General features: G+C 40.4%; 1 protein-coding gene across 2 annotated transcripts in view; it reads right to left on the bottom strand.

Annotated features, from left to right (window-relative positions):
* The window catches only part of adamtsl3 (ADAMTS-like 3), a 154,682-nt gene that overhangs the window by 17,475 nt on the left and 111,932 nt on the right, over positions 1 to 25,275 (bottom strand). The window contains exons 9-22 of one of the 2 annotated variants that reach the window (XM_058629116.1): positions 24,272 to 24,429; positions 22,223 to 22,334; positions 21,936 to 22,074; positions 21,481 to 21,531; positions 17,916 to 18,123; positions 17,598 to 17,745; positions 15,562 to 15,646; positions 13,864 to 14,132; positions 13,647 to 13,776; positions 8,873 to 9,083; positions 8,578 to 8,757; positions 8,193 to 8,346; positions 1,487 to 2,185; positions 836 to 1,076 (exon numbers count right to left, since the gene is read on the bottom strand). In XM_058629116.1, the coding sequence (XP_058485099.1) occupies positions 836 to 1,076; positions 1,487 to 2,185; positions 8,193 to 8,346; positions 8,578 to 8,757; positions 8,873 to 9,083; positions 13,647 to 13,776; positions 13,864 to 14,132; positions 15,562 to 15,646; positions 17,598 to 17,745; positions 17,916 to 18,123; positions 21,481 to 21,531; positions 21,936 to 22,074; positions 22,223 to 22,334; positions 24,272 to 24,429 (2,785 nt within the window). Of the gene's footprint in view, positions 1 to 835; positions 1,077 to 1,486; positions 2,186 to 8,192; positions 8,347 to 8,577; positions 8,758 to 8,872; positions 9,084 to 13,646; positions 13,777 to 13,863; positions 14,133 to 15,557; positions 15,647 to 17,597; positions 17,746 to 17,915; positions 18,124 to 21,480; positions 21,532 to 21,935; positions 22,075 to 22,222; positions 22,335 to 24,271; positions 24,430 to 25,275 lie in introns of those variants that run through there. The other variant, XM_058629118.1, reaches the window with a different exon arrangement.

Below are 25,275 nucleotides of genomic sequence, written 5' to 3'. Positions count from 1 at the left end.
CTGGGATTGGCACCAGCGTCCCCGCTAACCTCATGTGGAAGATAAAGCAGTTGAAGATGGATGAATTGATGGTTTTTCACACAATTCCACCAGAAAGGATGACCAAATTCATCTAAGCATGTATCCATTTATCCATAATGTATACCAGTGGCAGTTGCTGGTCTTTGAAATAGGAGAAGCTGATTTCAGGCCCAGTTATTTATACATAAATTCTTACATAGATTCTGCAACACCTTTAACAAGGAAACGCAAAGAAAGAAACGTGGAAATGGCCTTTATCGCCGGGCAAATAACACTCAATGAGCAGCTATTTGTCTACAGACTTCCCTCACAAAATCCACACAGGACTGAGGCAGAAAAGGCTCCACTGTTGTCTATGTTTCTGCAGCGCTGTCAATCAAAAACTGGTTCCGCCTTTCAGACAGTTCCTCCAATCATCATGCAGAAGCCCAGGGCCCCCGCCCGCCCACTGCTTCACTGACTCCCAGAGAAGCTGAGCTTCCGTGGAAGTGACGTTTTTTTTGCCGCATTTGTCCAATGCAGTGAAAAAAATGTATTCTATGCCATCCCATAGAGAACAAAGCTGAGCTTCAGGTGGTTTTAATGCGGAGGCTGCTATGGGAATATGATAAACAGCTGATTCTGCACAGACCAGTGACATGTTCTAATCGGATTGTAGCGCCTGTTTAGTATTAAAATGTAAATACAACACAGTACATATCTGACAACATTTTAGAGGAAGCTGCTCTTGCCTTGCTGTCTTAGAGCAATCGCCACTGCTGTATACACTTACTCTGCTAGACAGAATTTGGTAACAGTTTCCCCAGTGTGGTACCTGTCAGTGCGCTCCAGCAGCACTCCGTCTTTGCTCCAGCTGATTTTTGGAGGTGGGAATCCCTCTGCAGGACAGCGTATGATCAGTGATCGGGTGGCATTGGTGAGGAGCGCGCTGTGTCCAACGCTCACGTTGATGTTCTTCTGAAAAGCAGGTGTAAGCTTCTGCTGTTGTCTGATGATCCTTGGACTGTTCGCAGCTTTGTCCAGTGAAGAGTGCTCTGACCAGTTGGGTAGACTGTCTGTGATGCAAAGTACATCCAAACACAAAGTAAGGAACACGAGTCGCAGAGGTGAAACCAAGATAAAATAAGATTACTGGCTGGCCAATATTAAGTTTTAACCTGTAAACTGATTTGGTGAATATAATAAAGACTCTTTATAAACTTTGGACTTTCTTTATCGTATTGCAGGAGAGACAGTGGTACTAAAGAGGCTACCGCCTGAAAAACGCTTCAAAATGTATTCATAATCTACTCTTTAGTCTTTTTGAGGGTCCCAGGGGGAGCTGGAGCAAAAGTTGATAATAGTTGAAATGAATTATTAATAACTGTAACTAATCGAAAAGGAAATGGTCTTGGAGAGAACATCCGTATGTTACCACACCTTTAAAGGTAAACACACACTGTACCTCATAGGAACCTGGATTTACCCTTTGCTTGTACTCGTCCCTCTGTTGTCCGTGTCCAGAGCTGAGCAGCAGACATGTGTGTAAGCAGTGATGCGATGAGCTCCGAGGCCTCCTCCTGCTCGATCTCTCCTCTGTCAGCCTGCATAGTGATATTAATCAGCTTCTCCTTCAACCGTGGCTGCAGTGAGGCCTCCTGGACGCCAGGGGGCAAAAGGGACACACCAACTCCGATCAAAAAACTACTGTGTGTGTGGCAACTGGGCAGCATTTCCTTCCAGCTGGGACTTGGACTGATTGTAGACTGTCTGCCAGTTGACCGGCTGTTGCTGCCTATCAGCTGGAGTGTGAAGATATCTGAGGCGGGCCCGGCGACACACTTGTACACCCCGATGTCCTCTGCTGTCAAATAGTGGATCTTCAGCGAGCCAGACTTGGCGATGCCCATGTGTTTGGAGCTGGGTATGGGGCGTTCGTCTTTCAGCCACCGAATGTAGGACTTGGGGAACCTTCTGACGGGGCATTTGATGACCAGGGAGGTATTAGGTAGAAGATAGGCATGGCCGCCAATGGTCAAGTGGAAGCGTTTCTCCTTCTGGGTCTGGATGTATATCTGATGTTTACCAGTTAGTAGTGGACATCGTTTAACCTCGGAGTCTCTGTTCTTTGCTGGATGTCTTTGGTTCTTCACTGGGATCTTCTGGGTGTCTTTAGGTCTCATCTCTTTGTTGAGAGAGACACAGAGAGAGATGGACAGAGAAAGAGACAGTTAAGTGTTGTTTAAACACAATGAAATAAGTTACACCAATAATTGTCATGTTGTCATCAATAAAGACTCTGACCTCATATTCTCTTTGTGTTGTTGTTTTGAGGTTGGGGCAGTTACTGGGTGTTTTCACATACTGTTCTCTTTAAGGCGCCGTTCAGACCTGGTATGAACATCTGTCCTAAGTGATCTGATCACATATGGATCCCTTTAAGTACCACTGTTCACACCTGTCATTAAAAACGCACCCTGGATGCATTTCCCGTGACCACATGAGATAAAATCTGGCTTCTTCCGTCCTGTTTTTAAACACACGCTGACATTGTGTCTGATGTTCTTAACGAGTCTGAGTAAACAGATGTGCCTCATGTCAACCTTTTTGTGTGCGTATGTGTGATTGTTATTCAAAGCACTACACACGCTGCTGTAGCATAAAATACCATTTTGACCATTAGAAAAAGGACTTGGGTGTTGACGTTGTGGCAGTGGCTACAAATACATTAACAAATGGACACCGATTAGTGTAATACAGTTGAACTACAGCTGGTCAGAGGAAGTAGGCTGAGGAGGTGGTTTCTAATCCGTCCCGAGGACAGATTGCATCGCATGCATGCTCAATAATGTGGCCACATTAATCCACAAACCAAACCAAATGTGATGTTTGTGATCAGATGTGAGGACACAGATTGGGATAGATGTGATTGGATCATACAGCATTGATGTTAATACCAAGTCTGAAGGGGGTTTTAATGAACCCAACTCAGTCCTTTCATAGTGTTGGACAAAATACAAAAGTCACTTATTTTCATTTACATTGTCCATTCATTTGAAAGGGGTCAAGTGCTCTTTCTGTTCATAATATTTCTAGTTCCCTTACAACACAGACCTAAAATACTTTGGATTATGGGTGATTTTCACAACATTTTGTTATTTTGATCCTACATCTGCTTCTGCTATTCCTTTAATTACTTTTGCAATTATTTTCAATAACAAGTTTGTTGCCTTTGTAGCAAAAAGACCTGGGTTCATAACCCACCTGGAACAAGGGCCTTTCTGCATGTTCACCCCGTGTGTGTTTTCTCCAGGTTCTCAAGTTTCCTCCCACAGTACAAAAACTTGCAGAGGTTAATTGACCTTAATTGTGAGTGTGAGAGTAATTGAGTGGTAACCTGTCCAGGATGTACCCGCCTTTCGCCCTATGTCACTTGGGATTGGCACCAGCAGCCCAGCAACCCTCATGTGGAGGATAAAGTGATTGACAATGAATGAATGAATGAATGAAGTCTTTGGCAAATTCAAGCAGCTTCAATAGAGATACAATAGTATTGCATATTGGACGTTTAATTGTCTTTGTTTTGCTTTGGGAAGCAACTGAAAAAAAAGAAACAGAGGGTTTGAGCAGCCTTCCATGCAGTGCACCAAAACTAAGCTACATTTATGCACTGGTGCCATGGCATTGTGAATGAACCACAACTGATATTTCTGTAGACAACAATAATTGCTGCTCTCTTTATTTCTTTCTTTCAAAAAAAAAAGTGGTTCTTGTGATATGTGGGACTATAGTTTTATTACTGCATTTATTAGTTGGCTGGATACAGAGCGGCTCACATGTGTCTATTGTCACACCACAACATTGATTTTGGCTTTTGTAACTTCCATTTGTGTAACATTTACACCTGGTCTTCACAAAAATAATTCCACAGCTACATTTCGAGATGAGAACATGTCACATAAAATGAAAATTAGAGTGTGTGACACTGTACAGGGAATACGTTCTTGTAACAGGACTAAATTCTGTCAGAGGTTTCACCCACAGCCTCTGCTCACAAACATACATTTAATGTCAACAAGGGGGCCTTCAGTATAGATTACAATTTAGACTATACTATATTTAACACAGAGTAGAAAAGCAAAGTCAATTCCGCAGAGGCTTCAGATGGATTTGGTTCAAATAGAGTGACACCTTTATTTGTGCACTAAGCACTAAAGGCCTATCACAGAATAATTCCTGACAAATGAGAGCAGCTAAGGTCAGTGTGAGTAATGATGATTGTAAAACATACTGACTGATGGCCATACTTAGACTATGAGAACATGCAAACAAGATCTCCCAACCTCCCTCCCTTGGAACTACTGGGCTAAAGGTGAAGAGACAAATACATTTGACATCATTAAATCGAATAAAAAAATTGCTAAATAAGTGCTGGGAGAAGTTTCTTACTCTGGATGGGGTTAGAAAAATGGCAGAGCAGTTCAAGGCCATGGTGATTACAAGTGGATAAATAGACGTGACGACCACTGGTTTCACTATCCATCAGAGCATTAGTAAAGTGGACACTTCACCATTTTTACCTGAAAAACCGTATTGATTTTAAAAAGGTTAAGCGAGGTGAGGCTGCAGTGAAGTGTTAGAGTGAGCAGCATTTACAACAGCAAAGCCAATTGGATTTGGCAGGTGTGAGGAGTGCACTGTGGTAGAGAACGACATGGGGTTTCAGTGTGTCATATCTCATCAAATATGAGTGAACAGTAAAGCATCCGTCAGCGCTCTCCTGGAATTAAAGTGATAGTTCAGGTTTTTCTCAAGTGTGAGCTGCTGACATGAAGTGGGTTTCTGACATAGTGTTTTCATAAGTGTTTTCGATTAAAAAAAAATCAAAAAATCAAAATAGAAACAGAGAATTCAGATCTTTCGACCTTGCATAAAGGTTTTTACGTTTGAGGGAGGTGGAAAAGTTGACATATTGATAAAAAGGAGATACAAATAAGTTCAACTGGCTAGCTCCTGGAGGATGGCATTTAAAAATAACAAGACTAAAACGTCACCCCAGCTACTGCATCTTTATTATTAACCAAAATTGCTCAACGAGGTCAGGTGGAGGGTTGATCAGAGTTGCTGCGACTTGATGGTGGAAGGAAACGGGAGAGCCTGGAGAAAACCCACACAGACACGGGGAGAACATGCAAACACCACCCAGAAAGGTCCCAGACTGGGAATCGATCCTTCATGCTGTGAGGCAACAGTGCTAACCACTACTAACTGCATTGTGGAAATTGCAGAAACGTCAGGCAGAAGACAGAGTGTGCGGACTGATGAGAAAACTATATCATTCCTTCACTTAGTGCAAAAAGCAAATATGACTACAATAATAATTGGAGGCAGCAAAGAAACACAACCACGTATCAACAGCTAGTGGTTTTCAGTTTGTCCTGGAGCTCTCTTCCAAAGTGTTTCACTGGGTTATTCACATAAGGTGACACATATACTGTAGTTGTGGAAAGAGCGTAAAACATTGAGATCTGTGGCTTTATCCACACTTATGGGTTTTTATGTAAAGTCTAGAAACGTTTTAGTTCTCTATCAGAAATAATACCTGTCCAAACACATCTAAAGAAAATGCACATCACATGATCATGTGCCAGAGTAAACAGAAAGCAGTTGGTTGCTAAGCTGCAGAAAATAATACAACGAAGGAAGGGCAATGGAGGAAAGTTAAAGCTTGCTAAGACCGAGATATATGAGCTGGACCTATTAGTGAAAGTCGTGGTCGGCAATGCTTGTAAGCTGTTATCCATGTTCTATCGATTAAACAGGGTGTTCCAGACTTCCCTCGTCCAAGCAACACTTTCCAGCTCCTCCTGAGGTGTTACCAGGCCTAATGGGATATGTAATCCCATCATAAGATTCTGGATTTGCCTCAGCCTCCCTTCACAGTTGGGTGTGCCGGGAAAAGCTCTGGTAGGAGGTGCCCAGGAGACATCCTGATCAGAAGCCCAAACAACTTTAACGGAGAAAACTTATTCTGGCCGCTTGTATCCACACTGTTGGTCACTAACCAAAGCTCCCGACCGTAGATGAGCGTAGGTCACGAGTTGACTGTTAAATTAAAGTGTGTTTTCCTCTTCCACCACAATCCATGTTGCGTTTGCCACAGTGGAGTCATGATTGATTAGATCCAATCAGGAGACAAAAAAAGGTTTCTCCGTTTCAGGCGCTCAAACACATGTACAGAGTAATCTGGATGTAGCCTGGCTAATTTTCTCACGGCTACGAAACTGGCCAATCACAGCGTAAAGTGACTCCCCATGCATCTATTAAAATTTTGAAGCTATGTCTGACTTAAGTATTTTAGCAGTGCTGAAACTCTTCCCATGACCTAGCCTTCACCTTAATCCTAATTAACTGGCAGTATTTGTGTGTGTGTGTGTGTGTGTGTGTGTGTGTGAGAGAGAGAGAATGGGGAGCAGCAGCTGGAGAGAACATTCCATGATACGCACTTGGACTGTGACTCTCAGGAGTCACCGTGACATTTGTAAGGCACTCAGTCATGTGTTTAACAGTCCGAGTTCCAGCTGCGGCGAGTTAGAGGGACTCATACGGCATTACACAATCAGATTAAGTGGTGGCTCTCTCTGACTGTTGGAACAATGTTGTGTGCATTAACTTCACATGCACACAGTGACTGTGAATGTGCACACAGTGGACAAGAACTCCCTCTCCCATAGCTTGGCCTTAGTCTTTATGTGAACTCGTCAACACAGAATGAACAGCTGCTTAACCTGACGCAAGATTTTCAGAACTCCTTCCCACATGACGGGACTGCACACATCTCTGAGCTGCCTGCATGTGCACAATAGAGAAAAGTAATTCAGACAAGTGGAGATTGTGGAGTGAAAAGAGGAGATTAGTTGGGATCAAATTTGTAAGAATAGTGTTTGTCGATATGTTATAGGTGTACAAATATAGTTGTTTAAAACACAAGACTCTGGTCTGTTAGCACATTAATAGCACACTAATTGCACAGAGGTGAAAGAGAACCAATCAGATCACAGGGCGGTTCAGAGAGAAAGAGAGAGCTGGTGCTTGTATTTGATGTTCTACAATAAAACAAACTTTCTGGCCTGGGTTAATGGTGCTTTTCCACCACACAGTCCCAGCACATCACGGCTTGACTCTACTTGTTTTTTTTTTTTTGCTTTCCCATTAGCGATAGTACCTGGTCTGGCGAGGTTCCAAGCGAGCTGAGCCGATACTAAAATGTGACGTCGACAGACTACTGGCCACTGATTGGCAGCGAGTGTCGGCACTGGAAGAGTCACCAGCATGACGTCAAACACAGGAATCAAGCCAAACAATGGCGAACTGTAGATCACTTAAAACACAGGCTGAACACATGCATTAATCTCTAACATAAAGCAAGGACATTTCTAAAATCTCAACATGTAACAGAGTAGTCTGGTGTATTTCGCGACAGCACTGCTGAAAGCAAGCTGACCCCTGCCGCTGTATTTCAGTCCAGTGACAGAGGGAGTCTGTGCTCCGGTCATGCAGCAAGTACTGAACGATTCTGTGAACAAATCTTCTTAATTAACTAAGTCTAATGATTCAGTACAAAACAACTGCTTTACAAGTCATTAGTCACTAGTTTGTGTGTGTCGCGTACTTCACGCCAGTTGACTCCACGTTGAGGAGGTACTAATGGAAAATTATACCAAACCGAGAAGAGTCTGGAACTGTATAGTGGAAAAGCGTATGCTGAAAAGCAACCCAGAAAAGGAACTAAACACCAGCTCAGAGAAATAAAGTCATGTCAACATCTGCAGAGAGTTTCAGAGAGGGAGGGACTGCCTCTGGTTTCTGATCCTAAATTGTGAGTATTTTAATAACCTGCAAATGAAACTATGAAATCAATTTTTCCGGACATCCTGCCAACTGCAGCTTTAAGGGCACATGATTAATGGGGGGTTTTGCACAACAATGCAAAACAAAGGCAAACATTGGAATGGCGGCTAAATGATGAGATAATGACAAACCCACTGTTTTTGGTTAAAGCAGGAAAACACATATTCGAGGCAAATGCTCAGATCGAAATAAAAAAATAGAGCAGATCCCATCTGATGGTAGTGGAAATGGCATGATATAGAACGTAATGGTATTAAAATGTATACGTGTGAGTGTCTTACTGGGACAGGTCATCATACGGCAGGTTCGTATGAGTGGTGGGGAGGATAAACCTGAACACTCTTCCCTGTCCAGCGTGACTAGGTGGCCCACAGCGGTCAGCTGGTGACACAGTTGCTCCCTACGCTGGACTCCCAAACCACAGGTCACTGAGCACTACAGAGTCACAGGGAATAGAACGGAATAATTAAATGTTTTGTAATGATTTGCATCTTGTGAACGGGTATATGTATATATGTATATATATATATATATATCTACTTGTCTACTTTAAACTATGCCCAGAACAGTGAATGGTGCAGAAATATTTCAATATTTAAACTGTGGCTTTCATTCCAACTTCCTCCATCAACTCTTCCATTTCTCTACAGGAAAATATACACTCACCTTCCCCCATTCTCCTCCTGCCATGACTGGCAGACAGTCCGTGTTGCTACAGCCTCTGTTGGTGGCAGGTTTGGACCCCCGGCAGTTACTGTCCCCCAGTGTCCTGTACGCCCCTGTGGACAGAAGCTGCTTACAGTAGACCTTCCGCACCTGGACACCACCACCACAGGTCTGAGAGCACTGGAGTAGAGAGGAGCAATAAGAGGATAGAGATGGAGGTAGGAAATGAGTAGACGCACACATGCGCGCGCACACACACACACACACACACACACACACACACACTAGTCCATACCAACTGCCATGGTTCGGTCTCCCAGGTTGCAGGACAGTCAACCTGGTTGCAGGGTTGCAGGATGGGAGGTTTGAATTCCTGGCACTCTTCCTCTGAAACACTCTGAATATCCTGCTGCTCAATGGACATGAAACGCATGCAAAACACACTCCTGGTCTGTATTCCAACGCCGCAGGATGCAGAACAGCTGGTCCACACGGTCACCTCCCAACTGTAAAGAGAGATTGTACGAAAAGTCACAAAGACATAAAGCACCGGTGAATATTAGGCTGCAAGCTCTGTGGACAAACATGAAACATGAAAATGGCATGTCAACTTTAGCACCGCCCTTTAAGGGACATTACAATATGCTATATGACTTTTTAAACGATTATCATCACAATGCAATAATATTATTGCAAACTGAGACATAAATAATGTATTTTCCTGAAGCCATATCTCTTTATCAACCCTGTTCCATCTCCTCCTCCTTGTCCTCCCACTCACACTGTGCAGGAGGAATTAAAGTTGAGATACGGCTGGAGAAAATGGTGCAACTTGAAAATCAAACATTCAATCAAACATGCTCAGCCTGGCAAACATTTAGGGGGATATTTATCTCCCACTTTGCACAGCCATCCTTTGGTTTAGTTGATGGGATATTCTGAAGTCCTTCATGTAATTGAAAAGATACTTCACATGAGGGGGAAAAAAAAAACGGGTGATATACTCTAAATTATGAAAACTACATAGGGTGAAATGGTATAATGCATCGCCTCAAAGGGAGAAGGGTTTAGTCTGTGTGAACACTGTGTTCAGCTCAAAACCAAACCAGAGGAAGATAGATCATCACTAAATTGACACGACAGTCTGGTGCAGACTTAAATTGTCATCATACCATGTTCACCGCAGCTGAAGCCCGGGTTTTGACAAACTTTTCCAGGGAATTTGTCCTGGAAAACCTGCAAATGCAGAGATTCTTCTCTTCACACATTCAACATATGTTCAAAGTAAAGCCCCCCCCCCCAGGTCCCTTTTGCCTTAGGCCCCCAAATTCGTTTTTGGCATTTTGACACCAACAAATGATTTGAGTTGGAGTTGACTGCTTAACTAGAATAAAATGTATGAATTAACCAATGCAATAGCCTGTAATATGGGCCAATGAAGACCTGATACATTTATGGGAAAATAAAACACACAGTAGTTCATTAACCCTTAATGCCTCAAAATGTCCTGTGAGTGAATGCTTTTGGCCATTTTTCCAGAATAACTTTCAATATTTCGCTGTTTTATACAATTTACTGCATGTTGAAATACTGTATTAACAATTTAAAATGAAGAAAAACTAAAAATATGAAAAAAAAACTGTAAGTGCGAGAGTGTAACAGATTTAACAGTGCCAACTGTTAAATCTGTTACACTAAGCCTGATTTTACAGTATATTATTGTTGTGTACTTTGATCAGATTGCAGATGTAGTCTATCAAAGTATCACATTTTCACAATTGCAAATTCTAAAAGCAATGTTTTGTTTCCCTCTTGTTAAAGCTGTTAACGTCAATGTGAACCTCTCTGCAGGATGAGGAATTCATTAAATGTGATTCTTTTTTATGTTAAAGTTGATACAAAAATGACAGCATCGTTGTCGAAATGATAAGAAATCCAAAACCTGGCTGACCTTGTTAGACAAGCATGCGGAGCAATGGCACTTTTAAGCAAACGTATCATTTGCATGTGATAGAGGACTCTGTTGTGGCTTATGAGGACACTGGATCTCAGACAACAAAGGAACCTCATACCCTGGTTTGTTTATGGCCTTCATAAATTTCACAGCAGACAAAGCACGAGGCAAGAGATGAATTCCCACTGAGGAGAGCGATACAGAGCAGTCATTTGCAGAGACTGCAGGGTGAGTGGGAGAGTTTTAGACAAGCACAGTATAAAGCAGGAATAGGGGAAGTTAAGAAGCCACACTGTGTTCGTCCTGTTGGCCTCTCAAAGTCTCTGGTAGTAGAATATGCACCCTGTGTGTTGTGCAAGGCAGTTTGTGTGTGTGTGTGTGTGTGTGTGTGTGTCCATGAAGCCCTGAATTCTGCAGCTGCTTCCTGTTAATGTCCAATAGGGGAGTAGAGAGTGATAAATCACTGTGCGCGAGTCAGATATGAGTCCATTTTGATGAGCAACTGATCATCTGTTGTGTGGAAATACTGTCACACATTGGCATGCACAATGAGATTGGGTACTGTTCACATCTGAATCGCTTCTGGCACTGGTATCTTTAATTTGGTATTTGATACCTAATGGTTTTCCAGTATTTTTTCTGTAATAACAAAAATAAGTTGTGGAAAAATAAGTCCAAACGTTGTGTGACTTTTGTTTGTCAGGCAGCTACACTGGACACAGCAGCAGAACAACTATCCAATATTCAGGGTGTGAGTCCAGTTTTGTCACATTTTTATTATATATCAAAAGAGGGGGAAAGTAATGTATTACATTTACTCGCGTTACTGTAATTGAGTAGGGTTTTTGTGTATTTGTACTTTAGAAAGTTTTTATTAAAATTTGTAATTTTACTCAAGTATGTTTTTTTGGCAGGACAGGTGAATGAAGAGGACAGGTGAATGATGAATGACAAGGACAGGTGAATGACGCGGACAGGTGAATGGCGAGGACAGGTGAATGATTAGGTCCCTGAGTGAGTGAGAAAGTTGAAGCATTTGTGACCTTTGACCCTTTTTGACTGATACATTCTGTGTTTACATGTGTTATTTTGACAGCACTTTAACCTGTAAAGGTTCACCTTTCATTAAAAACAATAAAAGTGAGATTTGCGTCCCCTTGTCTTTTTTGCACGACACAAGAAAGTACCCCAACCTTGATAAAAAAAAGTAACTAAGTAACTTTTACTCTGAGTACAGTTTAAACAAGCAACTTTTTTTTACTTGAGTACATTTTTAGACCAATAATTTTATTTGTACTCAAGTAAAATGTCTTTTACTTGAGTAGAATATTTCAGTACTCTTTCCACCTCTGTATATCTATGTGTATTAACAGACATTTACACTGCACGTGCCTACAGTCAGTGAAAACCAGAAGTGCTGGGCTTCAGGGAAAGTCATATAAACTCATATTATTATTCATATTATATTTAAATTAAGTGCCAACCCGTCTGATACAACAGCAGATACCATATTATTATGATAATATTGTATGTGTTTCTCAGATCTGCGCTTCGCTGCATCTAAAGGTGGATCATGATTCTCTGTGGTGCATTAAACTAGAGGAGCTGTGCCACTCGCTCTCTCTCACTTGGAGATCCTATTACTGCCTTCACTTAACCCATAAGATGCTGAAATTTGGTAACTATTGATTTAACACTAATTGTTACCAGCATAATTCAGTTGGTTCCATTAATATATAGAGTTTGTGACCCAACCCAAATGCACAAGCTTACATTATGTGAAAGCTAAGTTACAGATTTTAGTTGAGTTACACAAAGGCAGGATAGTTTGACTAACAAATACTCTCTATTCAGGAAATTATCTCATTTCTATGAGTCCAAATTAGGTCAACAAATTTGTAATATATAAACTTTCAAAAATCAGTGACATAAATTGGCATGAAGGATGTTCGTGCGTGTTTATTTTCATTTGTATTCATATTTCACAAGTCAGCACTGACTCTGACTCGGTGTCTATACTCCCATATAGCCACATGTCAAAAAAACCTGAATTATTCCTTTAATATTCTGTTCTGTGCTGGTCATTATCATCTCCATCATCTTGCCTCCAGTGCAGCCAGAAAAACATGTGGCCAAAATAAAGTGTAAGTTCACTGCCATTACAAACTGCCTGCTGGCTTTAGCCTTGCTCAGTTGATTTCAATAATGGAACAGAGGTGTATAAATCCACCTTAACGCAAGTGCACAAACGCGCGAGGACTTTTTGTTCCATTTCGAAGCTGGAAAGTTTAAAAAAAAAAAAACACACTCATCTTGTCATCTGGCCGAGTAATCACTGTATCACTGGCGTTGTTCCGCAATTACATCAGACCTACTGAACACCTTACGTACTCCCCTTTCTCAGAAATATGTGGCTGAGAAACTAATGATTGTTTCATACACCCATGGCATGCTGTCAGGGCAGGCAAGGCAGGCACTGCACGACCAATTATAGCTAAAAACAGACATCAGCTTGAGCAAACTGGGGGTCTGCAATCCAAATCTCTGGGGCAATAACAAGTCATACATTATACTATTATGCTTCAGTAGGCAGGAGACAATATTCAGACTTCTGGATGCTTTCAAGACTGAAGTGAGAGCTGGGATGGAGGAAAAGGTTGCGGCCATTTGTGCAGATGGTGAAGGGCAATATGTGCACTGTATGCTGCACCAGGAGGTGCTCACTTTCAAAGCCATGGACCAAGATCTTCACTCTATTTTGAAGACAGCTCTGAGATTAAAGCTGGACATGACACACTGCTGTATTACTCTGAGGTGTCATGTCTCTCGGCAGCCCATAGTTTGTCTCTATGTGTCCCTGTGATGGACAGGCGATCTGTCCAGAGTGTACCCCGCCTATCACCCTTTGTCAGCTGAGATTGGCGGATAAAGCGGTAAACAAAATGGATGGATGGATAGTAATTAACTATGACTAATGTGTGTGTGTGCAAAAGTTAATTCTAGGTAATTCTAATTCACTTGTAGTAAAGTTTCGAGTTCAACTCATAATTAAATTAGGGTTGACCCTCAGATTCTCGCTTGCTTGTCCAGCTTCGGTAACCGTGTTGTCTCTCACCTTGGGGGGCATGGCTCAGGGTTACAGATGCGGATCATTACCGGTGGCCTGCTGGATGAATCACAAAAAGAGTCGTCCACCTCGTCACCTTTCTTCCTGTTAACACACTTGACAACTGCTGTCTGTTTCCCTGGACACAGGACATAGACAAGATCCAGTTGGACATAACTCTTATGGCCAAACTTCAACTCCCAACTTTCATTTAAGAAAACCTTACCACCAGCACATGTGACTGAGCAAGCAGTGAAGCCCCTGTAGTCCCAACTGTACGGTTCCTCCGTTTGGGTGTAAGAAATGCCCGGAGCTTGGCTACATGGCCCCTGGTGGCAGGGCCTCTCCAGTTGGGGTTTGTCCTTGCCACACTCCTCCTCTGGAAGATCCACCTCCGTCTTGGTGAATGAGAGCATGATGCGACACTTCACCTCCCGAGTCTGCTTACCTACCCCACAGGTGGTGCTACAGGGTGACCAGGACCCAGGTACGAATCTGAAGACAGTGGTAGAGGACATGTACAGAGGTTACAACGTGAAGCAGTGTATGATGAGAAGTCCACAACACAATGATGACCTGTTTGACTCACAGTGATGCAGCTCTGTGAAAAAGGTTTTCCTGTTTTAATAACTAAACATTGCAGTAACTAAAAAGTGGCCTTTAAGAGTGTATTTATTGGAACTGAAAGAGAGACATTAAAAGACAGGATAACACATGAGACCTCATTCACTAATATGTTCTTAATGTTCTAACTCTCTCCTCGCCAGATTCATGACACATGCACCAGCGAATTTGATCCAATTTACGGCTTATTTCCATACCGCACGTTTGTGAAATGCTTGTCCATTTTCTACAATCAGCATACGGCCACACCTCTATTTCTTTGTATGAGATCATCTGTTTGGTGTATTTTTATTTATTTATTTATTTATTTATTTATTTATTTAACCTTTACTTAACCAAGTGGAACCAATTGAGATTGGAATCTGTTTTCCAAGGGTGACCTGGCCAAGAGGTCAGCAGCACACGCCATGGTAAATATTAGAGATTTAGGAGACAATAATGAAACCCAATAATGTAACTAGGATTGCAAAGGGGTGGAAAATTCCACAATTCCAAATTTCCAGAGACGTTCCGTGGAAACTTTAGGTTGGGAATTGAATGGGAATGAGAATTAATAAGAATTAACTGGAAATTTGGCAAAATTTAAAGAAATTTAGTTATATACCATCTTTTGTCATAAGCAGACATTGTTGCAAAAGTAGAACTTAATTCTTCCATCGAACAATCAGTTATTTCACAGAAAAACAAACACATGAATGTTGACTAGAATATTTCCTACAGCTCCCCCTTCAAAATGTCAAATGAACAGAAAGCAGAAGAAACAGCTTCACATTTACTAGCTTATATTTAGCATATCTGGTTTACCAGTAAACTAGCAATACTTTCTGATTTAATAGTTGCTAGTGAAACTTTAACACCATAGATCAAACATAATCTACCTCATAATATCATTAGATTATGCTACAATATTTTTTTACCAAGTATATTCAAATTTAAGAAGCTGTAACAATCAGAAATCCTGTTTTAATAATGAAAAACGCTTCAAACCGATTTATCGATTGTCGAAATTGTTGAAGATTAAAAATCGAGAAATCAAGTAATTGTTTCAGCTCTACTTAGGTGTTAAAGGGTTAATGAAAAGTCGCTCAGTAACACTGGATACTGAATTGTACAAACGTGTCTCTCAATTAGTTGTTATTACCTGAAATTATAGTACATACCAATTGTACTTGCAGGTCGTAATCTAGTAGTTGTGAGTAGGAAGTTATAATTCCCTCTCATGCTCAAAACATTTCATATTTTTACAGGACGTGATAGATTTCCTCTAATGGTGTCTGAAAGTGTTTGTGGGTGTACTCACGTGGGATCCTCTGTAGCAGTGTAATGTTCCTCCAGTTCATGGGCTTGTTTTAACCAAGGAACCTTGGCCTCCACTGGCACAGACTCTGACAGAGAGACAGAAAATTAATCAGGGATCAGTATTCAGTCAACTATTCTAAATGCAGGCACTGATCCCATCAGTGAGCAGGGTCTGAATACATCATTCATCTCAGAGCAGGTAATTAAGTGGACCAGAAGTGGTGCATTTTACAGCTTAGGCATAATAAATCTAAGAGACTGCACTGTCCTGGACAAAGTATAATGTAATGTAGATGTATATGATGAAAATACTGGTTGACATTATACATTTTGTAAGATGAAATTGCTCCCACTCTGAGAAAGGTCAGGGTAGGTTACATGAAAATAAACAGTTTCCAGATAATTAAAACCGTGTACATAAGTGGCATTAAGAAAGTACTTTGGGGCCATTAGATAAAGAGGAAATAAATGTAGCTAAATAATTAGATCCTTCTTTGTCATGTTTCCTAGCAATGGTGGGGTGTGTTGTATTTTTCATGTCTAATGTGAATTATTATTTTGTTATGTGTGCAATTTATTTTAATTTGTTTACGTACAATCACTCAAAACATTTGTCTTTCAGTTGTATTGTCAATTTCATTGGGAAAGTGAAGAGGCGACACATGTACAGTATGTGACTGTTTTGTGCCTTTACTTCCTTGTCCATATATTTTATTATGTTTTCTTGCCATGTGTAATAATAAATTAAAATAATAAAGTAAAAATTGAAATGGCTGTTGACTGAAAAAAAGGGTACCCACCCCCAATTTAAACTAAAGTAAGGTCTGTGCATGTTTGACTCTCATACTGTGAGTTCTGTTATTGTGGAAAAAGCCCTTAACTTGAGTTGAGACGTAAAAGTGAAGTATGTGAAACTCTGAAGGTCTTTGTGAGAGAATAAACAGCTTTTTAAAGGACTCAGCTGTTTCACGAGGAGGGATGCTCGTTCCTGGTGGACGGCAGATCATAAATTAGGCCGTATGATGGAAGCTAATGTAAATGAAACCTGGTGGTTTTATGGCGAGGGTGGCGACTGTGGGCAGTAAGGACAGGACGCAGCTAAGTGTGCTAAGCTATAACGGGCAAAAAGACCTGATTCACGACTGCGGTGCAGTTTACACAGCCATATATCACGCACACACGGAGGCGACACGCATGCACACACGGCACAACCACGTAACATGTATGTTAATGTATGAAACTGTTAATATTATTGTGTTTTTGTACCTTGTAGCTCACAGTACAAGATGTAAACAATATTTTTCACAGTACAGACAATATTCATCTCACTCAGTGTGTAAAAATGTGTCATGTCTCACTTATGTCTCTTTCCCTAAGTAATAATTAACTCAAAGATAACGGAGCCTTTTTTCCCTATATCTGTTGCCACTACGTTATTACTATATTAGGCTAAAACAACAGATAAACTCAATGAAGCACAGTGTAAACCAGCAATTTTGTGGTCTGGGAAACACTGATAATATGTCAATACATTAACATCTCTCCAGTAGTGATGGCAGTTTGGCATTTATGTTAATAAGTTAACAGTGATGAATTTCTATTATCGTGATAATCGGGAATGGAGATAAACATTATTATTTCACGTGAGAGACTTGAAAATCCTTTCTAACCCACTAACATACAGTCCTTGTGATTTATTTTCTTAATGTGTCACAATGGGGGGGCCACATCCTTGTGCCTTATTATGACGTTATTGAATTAGTACATTTTCACTTGTAATGTAATGAAATATTTTTCATTTATCACAATAATATATGTAGGACGATAAATGACATAGTAATAAACAAAAGAAAGAAAGAAAGAAAAAAAACATAATGAATGAAAAAAATGGGTAAATTAATAAATAAAATATTTAATGGTGCATTTTTATTGATTTATTCATTCTTTCCGTCTTTTATTTATTATTATGGTCAGGTTAATGGTGGTGGGAAATGTTTATATCATCCCATGTCTACTCTCCAGTCATCGGTGTCCTACCTCTGGTCTTGTGGCAGGCGATTGGGACCAGACAGTCTTCTTTAACGTGAGGCTTCAGTGATGTTTCACAGCCTCCGATGTGCTGCCCACGATGGTCGATGCACAGAACCACACGGTAACGCAGGCCGCGTCCACACGTCACTGTGCACTGTGATGTGAAAGATCGCAACGTCCACAGACATTTAATGTACAGATATAAAACCCTGAGTTTCATGATTAATTAGCTATTAAATCTTCCAGTTTATACAGCAGAGAGATGTGTGACGTGAGTGAAATTTATGAAAGTGTAAGTAAATGTGTAAACAGACACTTCCTGACCTGAGACCACTCCATGGCTACCCACTGCGGGCAGGGGAAAGTGTTGCATATCTGTCGGGTGACTGGTCGCGGGGAATGGGTGCACTTCCACTCCTCCACCTGGGAGAACTGTCCGTGGCTGTCCTCCTCAACACACAGCACACTGCGGTCCTGCCAGCCGCCGCCGCCACAGGACACTGAGCACTGGGTCCAGGGTCCCTGCTCCCAGCTGTAATTTTTAATTACCATCAAACATTATCATTTAAGGATCCAATATACAACAGTCTGCTTCACAAGATATAAGGTCAAGGTTAAATGTATTTATATAGCACATTAAAGAACAACCCCTGTTGCCTCAAAGTACTTTACATGCTTACATAAAGTTAAAGGAAGCAATAAAATACAATAAGTCACACAAAAAAAGAATAAAAAAACACAGTAATGGAAACCATACACAAAAATAGAGAAGAAACAAAAATGAAAATAAGAAAAAAAAGATAAAAGCTCAACTGGTATTAAAAGCCAAAGCAAATAAATAGTTTTTTGTAAGAGTCTTAAAACTTTTGAGGGTCTGGGCAGCATGAATACAGTCAGACAGACTGTTCTATAGTTTGGGGCCTGCCACAGAAAAGGCTCTGTCCCCTCGGGTTTTTAGTCTGGAGCTAAGAACGTCCAGGAGCTGCTGCAAAGTTTAACTTTCCCTAGAAGCCTAATTTGAAGGGAAAAAAATCCCTGCCTTTAACAACTGAGTTGATTTTCTCATCAGTTTTAAAACCATTGTCATCCCAAAGGCAGCATGTAAAGGGTAAAAAGGAGAGTCCCTAAAATGAGGCCTTGTGGGACCCCACAGCCTTTGAGGGGCTGTTGCTGATGAGCCCTGGCCAAGCTGGAGGAATCAAGAAAAGTAAAACCTATATGTAAATAAGCTGTATAGTTTTAGTGCACACTAAACCAGGTGTTTGGCTCCCTACATCAAGCCTGATCATTTTGCTTGTTTTTCACACAATAACGTTACATCATTTCGGATCACAAAGATCAAACAGAGGCTGAATGATATCAAAAACAACAAAAGTCACCAAAAAGAGCTTTAAGTATGCTATGTGTATGATATTTTACATTTTACATCTGTTTCGTTATTTTGTTGTTCATCTGCTAAAATCTAAAACCACACTTCAAAAGATCTGAATTATCCCTTTAAAGTCCAGATGGCCTTCTGGGAAAAGCTTCCAGATTAAAAAACAGAAATCAGTGATCTCAGAACTTTAATTTTCTTTTGGGGAGTGAAATATTTCATCCATATTATCTAAATTGTTGCCGTTTCATGAAATGGGAGGCTTCCCATCGAGCAACACACACACATACACACACACTTTTATGTCTTAGTGAGGACATAATGCATTCCCTAACCCTTACCCTTAACTTAAAAAAAGGTGTTCACCTTGAAAAAACACTTTAGTTGCGGGGACCAGACAAAAATGTACCCACAAAGATAGATTTGTATATTTTCTTTGGACCTCACAATGATATAAATACAAGTACACACTAACACCACACACACATTATATATATATATATGCTCATTCTCCCCAATGGACAGATGGAGTCAGAGTGGAGGAGGAGAGATGCCTGTGTTGATTGATGAGTAATGCTTTGCATTGGGAGACAGCTGCTGTGGAACTGTTTTTAAAGACACAATGAAATGAAGATGGATTTTTTTCACCGTTTGCTCCTTTCGCCGTTTAAAATTGTAGCAGGTTCAGGGAAAAGTATTCTCAATCTATTTTTTTCTAGCTGAGCGGAGGCTAGGCAAACAACCAGAATACAATTTAGTATATTTTTCAAGCCCTAACCTTTGATTTATCACTGTAAAATGACAGTGACATAAAGTGACCTAAAATCTGCATTATTTTTTTTTAGTTTGGGAGTATTTAAAAACATATGCATACAGTTAGCGTGTGACATACAATTGACACTGTTGAACAGAAAAGGAAGACGGGGGGAACCAGAAAGTGTTTTACATAATTTGTACTGTGAATAGGGGACACCAGAAGGGAAAATGGTAAATGGTGTACATTTATGACCACTCAAAGTGCTTTTAACTACAGTTCTGCTATTCACCCATTCATGCACATTCAACCATCTGTTAGGAGGACAACAGCACTCCAGCTACCAACCTTTGTAAAAGAAGACCAATAACAATCTAACTGTGTGCTATATATTGAATATAGTCAGCAGTTAACTATGTTCTCTCTCGCACTTTTTGGTCTTATCAGCGGATACCGTCCTTCTCTCAAATGAAAGTGTTTTTGTCAGAGTGCACCCAACAGCAACAGAAATCACAGACTGGCCATCATGTTTGCAACAACAGCAACTCATGCTACACAGTCAGCCATGATAACTACTGTTCTGGCAACTTCTAAAAAGCCGTCTACAACACTCTGCATCGGGTTTGCTCATCGTATGTAAGTGACTTACACTTGAGTGCAGCATAAAAGGAACACAAGGGCAAATACAAATAGCTTTGATGTACAGTATATAAAATCATATTTTAAACTATAGGTAAACAGTTACACATTCAGTGTACTATAACATTATTATGTGACTGGCATCATGATTTTCTGCACTCAGTGGACAGTACGTCCAATGTTCTTTTTTATCTGCTTTAATTTCTACAAACCAGAGAAAAAATGCCTGGTTTACTTAAACAAGTACAAATAATTTAACATAGTTAACTAAAATAGCATATTTTCTTCTTTATAATCCTTATTATCAAACACTATAAACAGGGTGCTTACATGCGTGGATCTTGAATGTCTTAAAAAAAGTATGTTTTCCAGACCTTGAAAAGTCTGGAATTTTGTGTGAAAGTCTTGAAAAACTCTGGGGTGAAAAACAGCTGAAAATGTATGAAATTGATTGATCACTTTTGTGATTTTCATATGTTTTTGAAATGTTTTGTCGCTAAAACATAATTTTAACTTATATTTGTTTTTATTAAAATTAACTTTTCTACTAGAGACAACGGGTACAATCTCAACAAGTATAAAACGACATGAAGTAAAGGTCTTGAAAAACACGTTTTCTGTTTTGGAAAAGTCTGGAAATGTCTGCAATTTTTATTTGGGGAAAAGGGAAAGCACCCCGTATAAATTAAGTAAAAACTAAACAAAAATAAAACTCAACTATTAAAAGTGAGTGTGTATTTTCTACTGTATGAAACAGGGGCTCCGAGCACTGGAGGGCTGTCATGTCACTTTTTCATGGCCATAAATTCCTCCAAGCATCTTGTGTGGACGATTTACTGCAGCACTCCCTGGGAGGTGTGTTTAATGTGTTGAATAGCGTCTCCATAACTCTTATTTACAAACTCCTTACTGGGACTTAGACTCCAGGTTACTGCAGGGTGCATCACGAGGAGCTCTCCAACCAGTAATTGCAATCGCAAATTTCTCAAAACTTTGCGCCCACTCACATCCTGATTTAAATCTCAGCCAACAACAAACTCTCCAAACTGGAAACATGTCAAATGGAATAAAAAAGAAGAAGAAAACACTCAAGGAACTGTCTCTTTTTAAATGTTACTCACCGAGGCAGAGGCTGGAAATGATCATATGGCATCACCTCTTTAAATCCATCACTGGAGGAGAAAAGAAAGAAAGTCACTTTATAAGGCAATTATGTCAGGATAGCTGTCATGGAGAATCTTGGAGAAGCATATGTGAAAAGTGAAAGTGTACGGAGAATCACTCTTACAGGTCCAATATACAGTTATAAATTCTGGTAGCAGCACAATAGTAGCTGACATACTGTAGGTCGAAAGGCGGGATACACACTGGACAGATAGCCAGTCGATCACATGGTCACACAGAGACAAACAAGCATTCACTCTCACACCTATGTGTGTCCAATTTTCCTAATCCCCAAATCTGCATATTTTTGGACCATGGGCAGAAAAGTCAATACACTTAAAAAATCTTAACTGTCCCTAAGAGGTAAACATCATCAAAATATAGTTGTGATGCAGCTGATAAAGATGTGTACCCTTCTTTGCAGGGGTCCATGTTGCACTCCTTGAGCTTCGGTGTTGGTTTGGTGTTTTCAGGATAGCTGTTGCAGTGGTGCTCATGCAGGGTCAGGTTGGACCGGACGTCTATGCACTCGGCAGAGTTCAGCTGATAACCTGAAGGAGGAAATGGGACAAAAGGCTGTTAACTTACTTAACTTAACTCAAGTGATTGCCTTCCTGTAACTCCTGAAGATGACAAAAATTAAACCCAAATAATGTCAAATCGTTATTCAGACATGCAGATGCCTGATGGTCCTCTTACCTCCTCCACAAGAGACGGAGCAGGGGAAGAAGTCAGTCTCTCTCCACTGGTATCTAATTGGCTGGTAGAATAGAAACTGCACGACTGTGTCCTGAGGGCCTCTATACTTCAACTGGACAGAACAGTACAGAAAAGAAGCTTTATGTTATATAAGTTGGGGTAGAGGAGAATAAAGAATATGATAAGACGTGTTCAGATGTGGAATAAACAACCATTGTGAGTCATGATTTATTGTACATTAACTGTAATGTGTACCTTAATATTGACGCTGCAGCTATGATATGTTGATGGGCTGCAGAATATTTACTGAATTTTAATTTAAATTCAGGACTGAGGCTTTTTAGAATGTTTTCAATTCCTGTTGGAACATTTAGCATCCAGTCACATCCAGTTACTGAATCTTGGAGTTTTGATCAACCTGATGCTAAACTTTCAGTTTGACATTTTGACACAAAATGAACTCTTTCAATCATCCAATCTTCAAGAGTTACATGTTTGTTCAAAGGGCAGAGAGCTTCCTTAGATGGTAAAAAAAGGTGAGCTTTTCCTTTTCTTTTGATGATGTAACTGAGGTGTAACTCATTTATCACAACCTCACAGCAGATGTGGACTGGATGACCAAACTGCTAAATGTGCCTTTCGTACACGGACCTTTGATACAACTATTTTACAGTGTTCGGTACAAAATTCACGTATCTGTACTTTACTTTGCTATTCATATTTCTAGCAACTTTTACTCCACTATTTTTCCTCTAACTATCTTTGTTACTCGTTACTACCAAATAAAATCATCAGAAGAAGAAGAGTTGGTAATGGTCTGTAATTATATAGAGCTTTTCTAGTCTTGATGAGCTGCTTTATGCTACAGTTTTGCAATTCACCCATTCACCGATGCAACATGGGGTTAAGCGTCCTTCTCAAGGACACATTATAGACCAGCAGAGCCAGGAATTGAACCCACAACCTTCCAGTTGAAAGACCACTCGCCCTCAATCCTCATCACCTTTTTTTTTTTTTAAATACTTTTACTTTGAAAACTTAAGTACATTTTATATCTGAAAATTACTTTTCATACTTGAGTACAGTAAATGTCATATACTTTAAGACTTTTACTTAAGTAATATTATAAAAGTCATTTTCTGATAAGATACTTTTACTCAAGTATTCTTTTAGGTACTTGATACAAGACTGCTTTTTATTAATAAATAAAGCATAATGACATAGTGGCACATTACTTAGAAAAGAGAATACAAGTTTATATATACCCATGTCACTGAGCATACACTCAGTTATTTTCCACTAGAATGTGTTACCATCAGCACGAGTATGCAGCTGTTGACAGACTGACTGGATACAAGGAGTCAGTGCTCTGCTTCCAACACAAACTGAATAAATCTTCTCACAGTCAGATAAACTGTAGGAAATCAAGGATTTGGATGACACTCCTCGCAGTGTATCTATTAAATTACCACTAACCACATTAATAGAGACTTGCCGACAGTGCAGAACATGCTTATTAGGTTTAAGAGCTGGATATGTCAAAATGGAAATAAGATGTTTGAGCTGTGATTTATCAGGGAGGGATGCAATTTGTGTCTGTGACTCGTTGCCATCTCAGCCACAAATTCCATCCGTCTCCATTCAAGCTGAGTTTGAACACGACTAAGTCATAAATCTGAAAAGACAATGTAAGCTGCAACATGGTCACGGGCCTCCATGCTGCTTTCTACTGTATAATAACCCCGTTATCAAACCTATAAAAGAACCAGAAACCATCGATGTGACAGTTGGTCTCAAAATAGTTTCCAATGTCCATGAAGAAAAGAAATGGGGGCATTTGTTGTGATCTTTTTTCCACCTGTAGATTTGCTGCTTTTGTGATTATTTTCAACAGTGGAACTGTGAACGTGAGGCTGATTCACAACAAGCACAACTTGTGTTGTTGGAAAAAGAAAGTGTAGCCATGCATGTGTGATCGATAAAGTGTTGTACAAAACTGTCTTTTGACTGGTCACCAAGACTACCATTAGTGCGTTTCCTTAGCCTCACCTTGATTATATAATCAGCTTTGAGTGGACCATGTGTCCTGAGTGTCTGTCTGTCCGTCCCTCTTTGAAAGTCCAGTGATGTGTTTCCGATCACATAGGCGCCTGTGGACGTCAGGCTGGTCTCCTCCTTCTGTCCTTGAAGAGACACAGCTTCAATGACTGTGGGAGAGACAGAGCAAGAAGGACACAGTGAGCTCAGTGAGCATTTTTGATAACAATGTCACATTTTACACAAGTGTTAATAAATCTCCGCAGTGTGGATTTTCCACTCAGCTGCAACTGGCGTCAAATTCACAACCAGACCACGCACCCTCCTCTCTCTCTCTCTCAGACAAACGTCTTGGCATTTTTCAAAATCAGGAGTTAGCTTCTGGAGGGGGTTTAGTTAGCTGTCAGTGAAATCCTTCAGTTGAAATCCATGTTAGAAAGCTTTATATTATGACTCCCTATCTTGCGTTTGCTGTGCGCTTTGTGGGCCCGCCCATTTTTGCTTGTTCCACAGGTGCCTCCAATTCAACAATCAATCTGTGGAGATGAAAAACTGGGGAAAAAGCTGAGACGGGCATCTTTGGAGTCGTGCCTGCAAGCCATTGGTGTGTATCTCTGTGCAGCTTAGGAAGCTGCGTGTTTTCTCCATTCAACCTTTTTCTTACCCTTTGTTCACAATACATGTGATACCTTCTCCAGTAAAGAAAGGGTATATTTTACTCTGATGGTTAAAGGTTGGTTTGATCTGGCTGTTTAAGTTAATGGTGTCTTTCCCTCTCTTGTAGGCCGATCAGCTACTTTTAGAGCAGCTTGCTTCAAGTTTACATTGTGTTAATTCATTGTAAATAAAAGTTTTATAGCCTTTCTTCTTCTAAGATATCCCGAGGTTTGTTATGCATCGTTACTCCCCTCATTCCCTGGATTTTACGGGGACGTAACAAGCGGGTTTCCTCAGTGACATGGGTCTCTGAGGTCCCAGGAGTCTCACAGTAGATGTCGTAGAAACTTTTCGACATA

Source organism: Solea solea, chromosome 5, assembly GCF_958295425.1.
Source record: "Solea solea chromosome 5, fSolSol10.1, whole genome shotgun sequence".
In the NCBI taxonomy this organism is placed as follows: domain Eukaryota; kingdom Metazoa; phylum Chordata; class Actinopteri; order Pleuronectiformes; family Soleidae; genus Solea; species Solea solea.
Note: the sequence above shows the minus strand (reverse complement) of the source record. Positions and strands in the feature narration are given on the sequence as shown.